The sequence below is a fragment of the Cryptomeria japonica genome, chromosome 5, assembly GCF_030272615.1.
Source record: "Cryptomeria japonica chromosome 5, Sugi_1.0, whole genome shotgun sequence".
NCBI lineage: Eukaryota > Viridiplantae > Streptophyta > Pinopsida > Cupressales > Cupressaceae > Cryptomeria > Cryptomeria japonica.
The window spans coordinates 25,138,725-25,154,006 of NC_081409.1; the positions used below are offsets into that span (position 1 = coordinate 25,138,725).

Here is a 15,282-nt window from a genome sequence, read left to right on the forward strand (position 1 = left end):
CCTGCAACATTTGTTATTGTTTAAGATTTAAGAAACCCTAACAAACAATATACCGCGGACAATTTTTTGGTACAACTACTGAGGGCTTTTTTCGAAAACATATTCTGCCAACATAAAGAGATAAACAATTGAATGCAAGATGTTAACATTGACTAAATAACATCATGAATCAAATTGCCCATCAAAACCAAAGACAACTATAATATATTATGTAGCAATAATATCAAAGTTGAACTTACAGACAAACAAATATAAGCAGATATTACCTGAGCATATCTGTTGTAATCAATGAATTCCTATGTTTTATGAAGAAATCAAATCTGACGAAAATCTGTGTGTGGCATGCAAAAGTGGAAACCTATTGAATAAAAAAGAAAAGTTATTAACAGATCAACAGTTCAAATCCTCGATATGTTTGCCGTCATTTATGAGATAAGTGTGTTACACATGAACTGCAATAAAGAATTCTACAACATTACTGTGCTTCATTTCCATTAAAGCGAATCAAATTTTAGGAGTTCTGTTAGGCCAGCGCGCCCATTAACCTCCCTGAACTCTCACGCCTTTAAGGCTATTCACTTATGAATTTATGAATGGAGATTTTTTAAGATTTCTAGGCAATATCTCATGTAAATATAATTTTTTGGCAGAGATTTGACAGAATTTAATGAAATATAAACCTTTAAATCGATTGGCTCCTCAACAGATTGTTGAAGATATTCCAAAATAAGAACGCCATGAATTCAAAACTCTTTTATGAAACAACTTACTTATAGATTTCAACTTAAATAATAAAAATATTCAAATGTGTGCCTATGATAAAAATAAGAATGCCATGATTTCAACATTGTTCTCTAAATCAAATTCCTAAAATTTCTCCATTGAAAATTTAGAAAAGATACAGAGAGAAATGCCAGTATTTCTTCCTTTGGCTTAAATATAAAATATTGACAAAGGAAAATGCAAACCTAAAGCTTGTCGAAAGCAAGAGAATACAACTGCATAGCTATCGCAGTGACCAAAAGGAACATGATCATGTTCAAATAGTTGAGGCTCTGAACTTCCAAAGGTAAACGAAGAAACGAATGGAGAAATGGTAAGAGATGTTCGCTATGTATGAATGGAGAAAAGTGGTAGCCTATGCAATACTGACTATTTTAAGTCATCTTTGTCGTGCAAAATGTAACGCTCAATGGTGGAGTGAAATGCGCTACAAAATGTAACGCATGAGAGTGAGATGCAATGCCCTACAAAATTGGATTAAGTGTAATTTTCTGCTTGTACACCGTTACACAAATCCTCTGACATCACTGCCAGATATTGAAGCAGAGTTGGGTCACCCTAACCAAGAATAGTCGCACTGGCCAATAATATTCACCTTGGCCAAGAATACAATCCGCTACAGCTATATCGCCACTCCTTGAGATTTTTGACATCTGAATGCACGTCAATTTCTTATAAAAATGGTTTTGTGTTAACGGATAAGATCGATTCCATTGTAGATCGCCTCTCGGCGAAAAAATGAGTATTTCGTTGTCATTGGTATTGATTGCGTGCACAAATTTGTTGGAAGAATTGAGAAATATCTTTTCTTTTACTTTTGAAGCACCTAAGTATGACATCCATAATGGATTTCCATGTGGATCCTAGCAGTGGATACTGCAATTCAGATTGTATTTACTACAGCAAGCGAAAGCCATTAAATCTTCCCCAAGAAGAGTTCTTGAACCTCCCTGCTTTCCTCTCGCGGCAACCCCACACTGGGAAGATAGCTTTCATTGATTCTGGAACAGGATACAAAATCAGCTACCCTCAGGTATGGCACAGCGTCAGATCATTAGCAGCAGGGTTAGCCGAAATGGGCATCAAGAAAGGCGATGTAATTCTCCTCCTCTCGCCCAATTCGGTCTATTTCCCCATCATCTGCATGGCAATTATGTCTGTGGGTGGTATTGTCACAACCACCAATCCACTTAACACGGCTGCAGAGATCACAAAGCAGGCCAGAGACTCATCTGCTGTCTTGGCCTTTGTTACATCAGAACTGGTAAACAAATTGGCTGATGCCAAACTACCACTAGTTCTGATACCAACAATGCCAGGCTTCAGTCAGGCAACAACCAACAATGGCGGTGCCTCTGCCACAAGGTCTTTGAAGGACCTGATGGCAACAGATCCTGCTAAAGCCCCCAATGTCCGAATCAAGCAAGATGACACTGCTACCTTGCTTTACTCTTCTGGCACCACTGGCCTCAGCAAAGGCGTCATCTCCACCCACAGAAACCTCATATCCATGGCCTGTGTTTTTATGAAGCCTAGCAGTTATAACAATTGCTTTTTGTGCACTGTGCCCATGTTTCACATCTATGGCCTTGCAGCTTTTGCATGTGGGCTGCTGGCCACTGGGTCAACTATTGTTGTGCTATCCAAGTTTGAGTTGGGGGAAATGCTTGCGGCTATTGAGAAGTACAGAGTGACCTATTTGCCTCTTGTACCTCCAATTTTACTGGCTCTGACAAAAACAGAGATTGCTAGGAAGTATGATTTGAAGTCCCTGCATTCTGTGCTTAGTGGTGGGGCACCCCTCAGCAAGGAGTTAACTGAAGAGTTTATTTCTAGATTTCCTTCCATCACAATAATGCAGGTAAGTTACTCCTCCTCGTTTTGGGTCTTCCCTTAATCTCATTTTTGGTAGAAGAATAGACTGAAATAATGTGATAATAAGGTTTTAAGCCATCTATGTTTTGGATCACCTTTCCTAATGAAATGCATAATTATTGTCTAAATCATCGATCCTTTGGATCACCTCTCAGGCTTAATTCGACATCTATTGTTTCAATGAATAACATTTTTTAAACCACGAGTGTTCAAATCCAAAACATCTAGGGTTTCAAATATTGTTTGTATATTAATTGCATTCTGATGTTTTACCTCACCCTTCGTGATTCATAAAGAAAACCATGGATCACGACCTGATGTTTTAGATCACCCTTCTTCATGAATCATGGCCTGGTGTTTTAGTTCACCCTTCTTCATGAATCATGGCCTGGTGTTTTAGTTCACCCTTCATGATTCAAAAAAAAACCATGGATCACGACCTAATGTTTTAGATCACATTTCATTATGCATCAGAAGGATCATGGATCATGAATAGTGATTCAAATGTTGATGTTTTAAAAAACAAATATTATGACATGTCTTTTTAGAAGAAAAAAAAATTGTTTTTGTTTTTGTTTTTAATGGGTATTGAAAACCTCAAAACTTTGAGCCTTGTTTTTATTTTTTGATTGGGAAAACATTTTTTCCCAGGGTTATGGGCTGACAGAAACAACAGCAATAGGAGCATCCACGGACAGCCAAGATGAGAGCAGACACTATGGAACAGCAGGCATGTTGGCCCCAAGTACCGATGCAAAGATAGTGGATCCTGATTCAGGCCTTGCTCTCCCTCCAAATCAAATGGGAGAGCTATGGCTTCGGGGCCCAACCATCATGAAAGGTGTGGAAATTCTTCTTCCTTCCCTATGCTTCTATTTTTCTTCTTCATATTGGGTATGGTATGTATTCCCCGTAGTCAAAATTCAATCATGTTTATATTTCAATGACGCTTAAGTGTCATAAGCCTTATAATAGCCTTTTTTTTCATTTTCTTTTTTTCTTTTTAAAGCTTTCTTTATGATAGAATCCTATCGTTTGCAAATACAGGATTTGAATGCAGTACTTTTCGCAATCTTGATAATTAAAGCCGTAACCAGCTCTACACATTTGAGCCATAGGCTTCCCTAAGAAATCCCTGATGATTACCACTTTAGCTCATCACAATCAACTTCTCGCGAAGTATTTGTTTTGATATCACGATGAGATGCATTACAGAATGATTAAGCAACCTGTAGATCTAAATTTGTTCTAGACAATAGGAAAGGACAAAAACAAGAATAAAAGCCTAACAAGTCATAATAGCAAAGATGACAATGAAAGGGAAAAAAGGCTAAATGCAGATATGAATTCTCGCTAAAAAGCCATTTTTAATCCATCACTAAAAGATTCCCATGAGAATCTTGATGATCACGAGACCTTTAACATGCTGCATTCAATTGCAGGCTACTTCAGCAATCCAGAAGCTACTACTTCGGCCTTGGACGAAAATGGCTGGCTACGTACAGGGGACCTCTGCTACATTGATAACGAAGGCTATGTCTTTGTAGTGGACAGGCTCAAAGAACTCATAAAATACAAAGGTTATCAGGTATTAAGCTTGATTTCCTTCAATTCGATTGGCTTGTTAGCATCTGACTTGAGATGTACTCTTTTGGAAACACCAAAAAAGCGAAAATCCATGTTACTACAGTCATGATGATTTGATATTTTTGTGCATTGCTTTACAGGTTGCTCCAGCAGAATTAGAAGCACTTCTGCTTTCTCATCCTGAGATTGCTGATGTCGCAGTGATACCGTAAGTAAGAATTGATTTTGCATCCTTAATTATAACATGAAACATCTACAATACCCATCTCTCAAAAACAGATTTAAATACTGATACGTGATTCGGAGACTTTTGTACTGCTCAAAAAACTCTCGAGTACAATAGTGGTAATCATGAGTTTCTATATTTTATGACAGATCATTGAAATTGTTAATGTTTGGTGCAGGTTTCCGGACAAAGAAGCAGGCCAAGTTCCAATGGCGTACATCGTAAGAAAACAGGGCAGTACACTCTCTGAAGCTACAGTTGTGGACTTTGTTGCCAAACAGGTCAGTTGCTTTAAAAATATTGATACTTGAGTTTTAACTTCTCATCATTGGATTGGAATTTTAGGACTTGCTTCCAACTCCTCAAGTACTGTGAAATAATTGGTTGTATGTGTCATTTCAGGTGGCACCTTACAAGAAGGTTCGCAGGGTGGCTTTTGTGAGTGGGATTCCAAAAACTGCAGCGGGAAAGATACTAAGAAAGGACTTGATCAAAGTTTCTGCATCAAGACTTTAAAGACAAAAGATTTCAGTATCCAGAGTGTCTTTAGATAGAAGAAATTAGAACCAGGGAAGGGAACATCTGACTGTTGCAAATGCAAGCAAGTTATGTGGTCTGTCATGATGAAGACCAAGACCATGATCAGAGTTCCTCCATTTATGCCTGCTCATAGTATTCTAGGAAAATATAATCTAACAATTACTATTGCTCCTGTTTGTTTGGACATCAAATTGGTGTTGTCCGTAGCAAAAACAATTGTAGCCCTTCCACCATACAAATAAAAGTTGAGTTTGCACTTGCATATTAATGTTCTGCTCAAATTTTATGTAATGTACCATCACAAGTTAGCAGAAAAAGTGAGTAAGATTTAATATCATAAACAGTAGGGGTTTCATATGAAAATTTTGGATTAAGTAAATGGGTAGGTCAGTTCGAAATCACCCAAAGGTTGTACATTTGACTTGGATATATTTGTTCTAGGTCAGGAACGTTTGGGTGGCTTCCCATGCCCCACACATTGACAAAAAGTCGCAGCCTTCTACGAACTGCTGCGAATGACCAGAGGAATGGACTGATGTAAACGAAAAGTTTCTTTCACGAAAATTTCAAAGCCAAAAAAAAGTTCATATCCTTGAAACGAAAAAAAGTTCTAACTGGAAAACACAAAAGGTCCAGATTTCCAGTCAAAGTAAAAGGCAAAAACTTTTTAAAAATCAACAAAGCGTTTGCTATTTCCCGACGTTTGTTCAAGAGTCGGCCACGTTCTATCCAGAATCCAGACCGGGTTCGAATCGAACCAAATCCGGGGCCACATGTGGGCAAATCGATAGCCGAAAAATGAACTAAATTCAACTGGATGTATATAGCTAAGACACCAAGATTTATTGCAGTTCTGACGACTAAATCAACGCCTTTTTTAGCTAAGACGTCAAAATTTATTGCAGATCCTAGGACTAAATCTAACGCCTTTTTTATGGATGATATGGGCGGCCATTAAAAAAATGTCGATTACGTATGTAAGGATTGAAATTTGAAACGGAATCATGAGTTGGTATGAATAAGACATAAGGACAATGAAGTTGCCCGACTAAAGTCGGTAATCAATAGAGCTGGGAATCGCTAATTTGATGCCAAGTAAGAAGTTGATATAAACCTTGGCAACCATGAATGGATATATACGTGTCGGAGAATGAAACGGAATCATATGTAATGAGGTCAAGCACATTACAGATCTTTAAAGAAATACTATAATTCTAAACAAATTTATTAAACATACTCCCAACCACAAATAATCAATTACAAAGGTGATTTATTGAATAATCATTTGATTTTCAATGATTAATAATTTAGTCATTATTACGATTCTCATTTTAATAATTCAACATTAGAAAATTAAAAAAAAAATATTTTCATAATCTTTAAAAAAATAAATACTACACTATTACATGACATGAATTTTTTTAAAAATTATATTACCTTGTTTAGGTCTAGAAACCAATAAAAATTGGGTTAAACCCTGTATTACCACATTGGTTGATGACGATACAAACATGATCTATTATATGTCCCCATCTTTTCAATCTAACAAAATGGTTGAAGCCTCTATCAAAACTAAACTCACCCAAACTGATAAACATAGAAAAAATACATATTCAAAACATCTAACAGAGAAAAAGACAAATTACACAGGCCTCTTCCTCGCATTCTTAACACACTCATGGTTCTAGTTTGTACAATTCACATTTGAATTTAGGTATTCATTGTCTCATCTTTGACCTCATCTTCTTCTAACTCACAACTCTTGGAGAATAGAGGAATAAAATCCTCAAGAAGGGATACCTACAATGTATTGGCTATTGCCTCAACAACAATTTGTAGACATATGTGTGTCTTCTTAATAACATGCAAGTGCTCCAAATTATAGTTAAAGTGAACCTCACCTTATTCGATAAGGTCACCAACATCATCATGAAGAAGAAAAGAACTTACAATAGTGGAAAGTATGGCTCTACATGACAAAAAAGATGAGTGACATCAAAGGTGTTCCACCACCTTGTGGTATATCCCAAGTTTAACAATTGTTTCATGTTGCCTCTTGAATGCACTCATTAGGGCAACCATCCAAACCCTTAGCTAGCTCTCAGATCTGAACCACCTATTTTTGTAGCGCAAGATTAATGATCCCTTGGTGAATATGCATCATAAACTTCACAATGACCTCTGAACCACCTATTTTTGTAGCACAAGATTAATGATCCCTTGGTGAATATGCATCATAAACTTCACAATGACCTCTGAACCACCTATTTTTATAACACAAGATTAATGATCCCTTGGTGAATATACATCATAAACTTCACAATGACCTCCTCCTCTGATACCTTCCTCTTCCTTGGTATCAACATATTCACCTTATTTTCCCCTTTTCCTTGGACACAGTCCACTATTTTACCCCGTTGATAAAATGGCCATATGGACCATCAAATTGAGGACTGATAGCATCTGCAACCAAGTCAACACGTAACTCCGTTGACTGATCCTTACGCACAGCAATATAGATATCAATCAAATTATATGCAGCAACCTCAGCCATAAGTAGCACCTATAGATGAGAAATTTCATTTGAATTTTCTTCCTTGCCATTTGTCCTGGGTGCACAAATTTGTTGAAGAATAGAGAGAGATCTTTCATTTTAGAAGTAAAGTTGAAATCCATTATGGATCTGTAGGTGGATCCTAGCAGTGGATACTGCAATTCAAATTCTATTTACTACAGCAAGCGAAGGCCACTGTATCTTCCCCAAGACGAGTACTTGAATCTCCCAGCTTTCCTCTCGCAGCAACCCCATACTGGGAAGATCGCTTTCATTGATTCTGCAACAGGATACAAAATCACATTTCCCCAACTATGGCACAGCGTCAGATCGTTAGCAGCAGGGTTAGCCGAAATGGGCATCAAGAAAGGCGATGTAATTCTCCTCATCTCGCCTAATTCGGTCTACTTCCCCATCATCTGCATGGCAATTATGTCTGTGGGTGCAATTGTCACAACCACCAATCCACTTAACACAAATGCAGAGATCAGAAATCAGGCCAGAGACTCATCTGCTGTCCTGGCCTTCGTTACATCAGAACTGGTAAACAAATTGGCTGATACGAACCTACTACTAGTTCTGATATCAAAAATACCAGGCTTCAGTCAGGGAACAACCAACAATGGCGGTTCCTCTGCCACAAGGTCTTTGGCGGACCTGATGGCAACAGATCCTGCTAAAGCTCCCAATGTCCAAATCAAGCAAGATGACACTGCTACCTTGCTTTACTCTTCTGGCACAACTGGCCTCAGCAAAGGCGTCATCTCCACCCACAGAAACCTCATATCCATGGTCTGTGTTTCGGTAAGTAGGCTTAACTTGTCTACCACTTCTGACAATTGTTTTGTGTGTACTGTGCCCATGTTTCACATGTATGGCCTTGCAGCTTTTGCTTGTGGGCTGGTGGCCTCTGGTTCAACTATTGTTGTGCTATCTAAGTTTGAGTTGGGGGAAATGCTTGGGACCATTGAGAAGTACAGAGTGACCTATTTGCCTCTTGTACCTCCAATACTGCTGGCTGTGACAAAAACAGAGATTTCTAGGAAGTATGATTTGAAGTCTCTGCATTCTGTGCTTTGTGGTGGGGCACCCCTAAGCAAGGAGTTAACTGAAGAGTTTATATCTAGATTTCCCTCCATCACAATAATGCAGGTAAGTTCGCCCTCCTTGTTTTGGGTTTTTTATTAACCTCATTTTTTTTGGGTAGAAGGAAAGAAGATTTGAAACCATCCATGTTTAGTTTTTCGTTTTAACATTATGGATATTGGAAGCCTCAACACTTTGAGCATTGCTTTTATTCTCTGATTGGGGCAACATTTTTTCCAAGGGTTATGGACTGACAGAAACAACAGCAATAGGAGCAACCACAGACACCCAAGAGGAGAGCAGACACTACGGAACAGCAGGCATGTTGTGCCCAAATACAGGTGCAAAGATAGTGGATCCTGATTCTGGCCTTGCTCTCCCTCCAAATCAAAGGGGAGAGTTGTGGCTTCGGGGCCCAACAATTATGAAAGGTGTGGAAATTTTCCTTATACTTTGATTTTTCTTCCTTATACTTTTATTTTTCTTCCTTATATTTATGTTCCTTAGTCTATGCGGAGTGTTCTGTTGTAGAGTTGTAAACTACCCTGTTGTTTAAACAATTTTCCATATTATCAACTACCCTATTGATTGAACTCTTTGATCAAGGTTACCCAAAACTGCAACGAACATTGTTGTAAGTTTGTGATGGAATGAAAATGGTAGGCATTTCTCAGATGCCTGAGAGTCAAACGAAAAGAGTGTGACCCAGATTTTAGTCCACATCATTGCAATAACGTGGCCCATAACCCTAATCAATATGTAGCAAAAACAGGGGATTCTAATTTCTATTAAAAATGCAATAGTTTGGATTTTTAATCATTCTTGAATATAATGATGAACCTTTCTGGTTTCATCCTAACATTTGTGAATATAAATATACACATTGAAACGGCTTTACAAATTACATAAATTATGTAGAATAACTTCGTTAAAACATAGATAAAATTAAAAAACTCTTAATAATATAAAAAAAAATCTGTCACTAAACTTGTAAACTATACAACACCTAACCAACATGGATGATGGAAGACTAAAAGATTCAAAATATACATATGCTCAGTGTGTCTCGTAAAAAACCCAATGTATAATAAACCGTGTAAATGCAAAGTGGCCAACCACATAAAAGAGTTGGGCGTGGCTGACAAGGGTTATAGCAGTAATATTCAGTCCCATAGAATGCAAAAAGGAGAAACAGCAAGCATCAGATGCCATGCACAATGTCATTTGCTTAAATATCTCTTAGATTTCTTCTGATTAAACATTTCTTTCTGGTCTAAAAGTATCTTCTATTTAATTTTACATTACTACATGCTTAAATTTGAGTTTTTTTACAAGGTCAAGTGCTGCCAAGCTCACAAGCTTGTTCTAGTAATCCTGAAAATCAACTCAACTCGAATGCTGTGAAAGTCACAATTTCTGTGCACCCAAAGTTTTTGCAGATATGAATTCTCGCTAAAAAGTCATTTTCCATACATCACCAAAAAAATCCCATGAGAAGATGATCACAAGACATATAACTTATGCCTTTCAATTGCAGGCTACTTCAGCAATCCAGAAGCTACTACTTCAGCTTTGGACGAAAATGGCTGGCTACGTACAGGCGACCTCTGCTACATTGATAATGAAGGCTATGTCTTTGTAGTAGACAGGCTCAAAGAACTCATTAAATACAAAGGTTATCAGGTATTAAGCTTCATTTCCTTCAATACGATTGGCTTGTTAGCCTCTGACTTGCAATGTACTCTTTGGGACACATTGAAAAAACAAAATCCATATTAGTACAGTCATGATGATTTGGTATTTCTGTGCATTGCTTTACAGGTTGCTCCAGCAGAATTAGAAGCACTTCTGCTTTCTCATCCTGAGATTGCTGATGTCGGAGTGATACCGTAAGTAAGAATTGATTTTGCATTCTCACTTGTAGCATGAAACATCTACAATACCCATCTCTTAAACACAGACTTAAATTCTGATACCTGATTCAACTTCTGTTCGGAGAGTTTTATGCTACTGAAAAAACTATTGCGCACTACCTATATTGGTAATCCTGAGTTTCTATGTTGTATGAGGGATCATTGAAATTTTTAATCATTCGTGCAGGTTTCCGGACAAAGAAGCAGGCCAAGTTCCAATGGCTTACATTGTAAGGAAACAGGGCAGCACACTCTCTGAAGCTACTGTTGTCGACTTTGTTGCAAAACAGGTCATTTGCTTTGAAAATATTGGAACCTGAGTTTTGATTTCTCAATATTAGATTGGAATTTTAGGACTTCCTTCAAACACTTCTAGTATTGTGAAATAATTAGTAGTATGTATCATTTCAGGTGGCACCTTACAAGTGTTGGAAGTGGAGACACTCTGAGAGGGGGGGGGTGAATCAGAGTGTAACGATTTTCACAAGAATTTCTTTACAACTTGACAATCTTGTTTAATAATAAGCACAGATGAATGTAAGATGAAAAGCTAAACAAATGAGACTTGACACCTTAAACTAACATTGTTAACAACACAAGAAATACATAATAAGACCAAATGAAAAACTTGAATCATGTTTTTCAGAAAGCAAAAAGTTTTTGATTCTTTTACAAAAACATAGAACAGTTAAACGAGTATTGCAAAGATTGCATCACATAAGTTCAAACAAAACAGAGTATGAAATAAAGGAAGCAAAAGACATGTAGTATCAGAGCATAAACCAGTAAGACAAACTGAGACAAGACAGGGCACATAACACCATAGTTTTCATGAGTGGAAAACCCTCCTGGGGTAGAAAAACCACTCGGTAAGATCCCTTATATTATTTCAAAGAGCACCAACTCAGTACGCAAGATTTAGAAACCACAAGGCCTCAAGGAGCACCAACCCCTCTTTCTTATCCAATAGAAACATTCCAACTCAAGCTACAGTCACTAGTAATTTTATGATTGCACTTAGTTCTGCAGTCACAAAACCATCAGTGATTGGAGCGAGTATATTTTACCAATCTGTACAAATGACTCTCTCTAAATGATTTTTTGCAACAATATTCTTCAAGGCTTTGAATCATAGATAGAGAATAATAACATTCTTTTAAAGAAATTAAACAATATCAGAGAGAAAACTCAATCTCTGAACAACAAAATAATTTCAACCATTATAGCCTCATGTACTCTGCAACAAAACAGAGTAATACTCTCGAACCCTCGACTATCAAAAAAATCTCTGATAGTCTTTTGTTATACACAGCACTTTGTTTTTCTTTTTCAACAAATTCTTTGTCTTTCCCTTATTCACACTCCTCACTCCAATTTCAACATGTTCTGTTCTGTATTTAAACTGTTCTCTTCCCCAAACAAAAAAACATCTTCAAGAATAACCCTCGTATAGGGTTACCAAACCCTTACGGGAATTTGCAAATTGAAAACAAATAACCGATTAACTGTGCAACGGAAAGAGAAGCTGAGAGATAAACTAAAGATGCTTGAATTTCCCAAATTTGAAAACCAAAAATAAAGCTAAGTCTGTTTCATTATTTCCATTTTTCATGACTGAAAAACCAGATTCGAAATACCTGAATCTTTTTTAAACAGATGAACAAGAATATTACCTGTAATACGCAACCTCATTGATAACTGAAAAGAAACTAACCAGAAATCCATTTAGCTCACTGTTAAGACCACTCTTGCATCATTCTTCCCAACCAAACAAACTAACTCGAGCTCCTTTGCTACAGCGGCGGCTGCATCTCTCATGGCGTCTAGGGTTTGAGACGGACTTCAACCAACAATAAACTTGTTCAAAAACAAATGAAACAAAGCGATGCTTCCAAAAACTTTTAATATGTCGGTCACATAGAGTATTCCAAAGTATATGCTACTAGTCCGTATACATATTAAACACAATATTAACCAAAGATGTTGTTCAATAAATGCCAAGTCAGTGTTATTCACTGTATCCGTGTCACCAGCCTGGCCCGAGAGAAAGGCTTTTTAAAAAATATAACAAGTCAGCTTAATTCAATGTATCCGTGTCACCAGCCTGGCCCGAGAGAAAGGCTTTTTAAGAATATAACCACATGCTTAATACACTCGCCTCAAAATATGAAATTTAAGCAACACAACTTCTCCCTTTTTATTTTCTTGTCATCGAGGACAAAAGTATCAAAGAGCAACAACAAGAAGGTTCGCAGGGTGGCTTTTGTGAGTGGGATTCCTAAAACTACAGCGGGAAAGACACTAAGAAAGGATTTGATCAAACTTTCCGTATCAAGACTTTGAATTCAAAAGATTCCAATATCCAGATTCTCTTTTGCTGACAAAACATGCAAACATGACCATTTTAGATAGAGGAAATTTGGGCCAGTGAAGGGAACATCCTACTGTAGCAAATGCAAGCAGGTTATAATGTATCTGCATATATGGGTGGTCTGTAATGATGAGGACCCAGATAAATTTCTCCATTTATGCCTATATATATAATTATTATTCTATTAATAGTCTTCTTATCAACAATAAAATTGTATATATATGCAAATTTGTATTTTTTCTCATTGAAATTCTTGACTTATAATTTTAGTGGTATTCTAATTTTATCAATTATTAAACTGGTGGTCTATGTTAGAGAATTTTGAATCAAAAAAGGGAACCTCTTCCCCATCCTCATCCTTATCTTCTTGATTATTGTACCCTTTTTCCTCTTCTTTTTTATATTTTTTGATATGTTGACAATAATTCATTTGAATCATTTATTTTCTCTTGTCTTGCTCTCTACTTCCTAATAATAAATCATAAAATTTGATTCAAAACATTGAAAAAGCATTATAAAATAAAAAACAATTTAGAATCTTGACTGTTAGTTTTCATGATCAGATTAACAATAATGAGCAGGAAATAATAATGCACAGACACAAGAATCAAAGCACACAAATAGAAAGGGCACACAACACAAGTCTACCCTAGGAAAACCTCCCTCTTGGAGGAAAAACCCAGCAACAACAGATCCTCAGATCTGATTATTCATTATGAATAAAATTGCAGTCTTACAACACTTATCTCAGGCTGAATACATGTGCAGATATCTTCGGCTTCAAATGACCCTTTTGTATTCAGCATAATCGTGCCTTCTTTAGCATGAACAATAGACTTAAGTTTGCATCAATCAGAGTAGAGTCGCATCCATAGATCAGGTATCTTCACACCAAAGGAGAGAAAATATATTTCGCATTGTTATTGCAGATCTGATTTGCATATATATTAATTGTATCAAGATGCATTCTATGTAGCTTTTTTATATGAGGATTGGTGCCTTATTGGGTCGGCCCAATAAGGCACTTTTGGTGCTAAAGTCTTTGTACTTTTCCCACGTTATATGTGCAAGATAGGGTCAGCCCTATATCTCACTCCATGATTTATTTAGGTTAGGAAGAGAAAAGGGCCCAACCCTATCCTAATTTGTGCACATAGATAGGGCCCAACCCTATGTGCCCTTTTACATAAATACATTAGATGGAGATAGGGCCCAACCCTATTTACATGCCTCCTTAATGAAGAAGGGCCCAACCCTATAAGGATTCGGATGATGCCTTAAGGCAATCTGAATCCTTTTTATTTTCCTATCCTAGTTACACAAAAAAACAACACTCCCTCTTAACTAGGGAGGAAAATAAATACATAGCCAAATTCTCATGGACAAACCCATGGCATGAACATTCATAGGGTTTAGGATTAGGGCCCAGTCCTAATAGTACAATCAATATACAATTTGTGATTTGATCACGCAATTACATTACAAGGAACCTTTACATGATCTTCTCTTGCAATGCCTGCAGAGGATGAAGCCAACACTTCATTACTTTACACTTTCCTGGGGACCTACATGCATATCCGTAGAGGATGACAGAGACCTTTCCATATGCACACCTGCAATAATTAATACTCAAAGATATATATAACCATACAACATAAATCATGCACAACCGCAGAGGATACATAAGCTTCTTCACTAAGAAGAACAACCTGTCACCTTGCACAGTGTAGAGGGTGAACTCACCTTGCACTCCGCAGAGGGTGAGAAATTACCGCCACCTTGCACTCCGCAAAGGGTGGACTCACCTTGCACTCCATAGAGGGTGAGAGAGAATTGCCACCTTGCACTCCGCAGAGGGTGGATGATACACCCAGTGTATCATGGTTAGTATCATCATAAATAAACATTTTGCAATAGACAAGGAATATACATTATATATATATTATCAATTCCTCTATTAAACCATAATTATTAGAACCCAAGAATAAAATGAGATATTAAAAGATATCAAGACTCCCTCTAAAACCCTATCTAAATAAAGAATTCACAGACCTGATGATTCATTCTTACTTACAAAGTGGACCCATAGCATCTTAAAAGAGAGAGAGATGAAAGGTAGACTTCATAATTAGTCCAATGACAAGATCTGATTGAGGTAGGGATTCTCAGGTCATGCATGAATGCTTTCTTCAAAGAGACATAATCTGAAAACTTTATCTTCAAGAGTAGACATTAGGTTACCTTAGAGACATGATATAGTAAAACAAAACACCAACCCTTACAAACCCTCAACACACAGATTCAGACATATAGATAAAAGACATTTACCTATACTCGGATCCTAATA

General features: G+C 37.1%; 2 protein-coding genes across 3 annotated transcripts; both read left to right on the forward strand.

Moving 5' to 3' along the window:
* Positions 1 to 1,524: 1,524 nt before the first annotated feature.
* On the forward strand, positions 1,525 to 5,279 carry LOC131033676 (probable CoA ligase CCL5). The gene is made up of 6 exons (XM_057964956.2): positions 1,525 to 2,644; positions 3,310 to 3,499; positions 4,101 to 4,246; positions 4,386 to 4,453; positions 4,650 to 4,752; positions 4,874 to 5,279. The coding sequence occupies exons 1-6, from the start codon at positions 1,616 to 1,618 to the stop codon at positions 4,985 to 4,987; spliced, it is 1,650 nt and encodes a 549-aa protein (XP_057820939.2). The 5' UTR covers positions 1,525 to 1,615; the 3' UTR covers positions 4,988 to 5,279.
* Positions 5,280 to 7,262: 1,983 nt separating this feature from the next.
* LOC131033675 (probable CoA ligase CCL5) lies at positions 7,263 to 12,925 on the forward strand. 2 transcript variants are annotated; one of them, XM_059220972.1, is made up of 8 exons: positions 8,232 to 8,369; positions 8,452 to 8,717; positions 8,893 to 9,082; positions 10,189 to 10,334; positions 10,473 to 10,540; positions 10,752 to 10,854; positions 10,976 to 10,985; positions 12,804 to 12,925. In XM_059220972.1, exons 2-8 carry the CDS (start codon positions 8,520 to 8,522, stop codon positions 12,905 to 12,907), a joined length of 819 nt encoding a protein of 272 aa, XP_059076955.1. In that variant the 5' UTR covers positions 8,232 to 8,369; positions 8,452 to 8,519; the 3' UTR covers positions 12,908 to 12,925. The 2 variants fall into 2 exon arrangements, with proteins under 2 accessions (XP_057820937.2, XP_059076955.1); XM_057964954.2 differs by having other exon boundaries at positions 7,263 to 8,717.
* The last annotated feature ends 2,357 nt before the right edge of the window (positions 12,926 to 15,282 follow it).

Coding starts and splice junctions, on each gene's coding strand:
- LOC131033676 (XM_057964956.2), top strand. CDS start 1,616: ATGACATCCATAATGGATTTCCATGTGGATCCTAGCAGTGGATACTGC. Junction 3,500..4,100: donor GGGCCCAACCATCATGAAAG/GTGTGGAAATTC, acceptor ATTCAATTGCAG/GCTACTTCAGCAATCCAGAA. Junction 4,247..4,385: donor TAAAATACAAAGGTTATCAG/GTATTAAGCTTG, acceptor ATTGCTTTACAG/GTTGCTCCAGCAGAATTAGA.
- LOC131033675 (XM_057964954.2), top strand. CDS start 7,920: ATGGGCATCAAGAAAGGCGATGTAATTCTCCTCATCTCGCCTAATTCG. Junction 9,083..10,188: donor GGGCCCAACAATTATGAAAG/GTGTGGAAATTT, acceptor TTTCAATTGCAG/GCTACTTCAGCAATCCAGAA. Junction 10,335..10,472: donor TTAAATACAAAGGTTATCAG/GTATTAAGCTTC, acceptor ATTGCTTTACAG/GTTGCTCCAGCAGAATTAGA.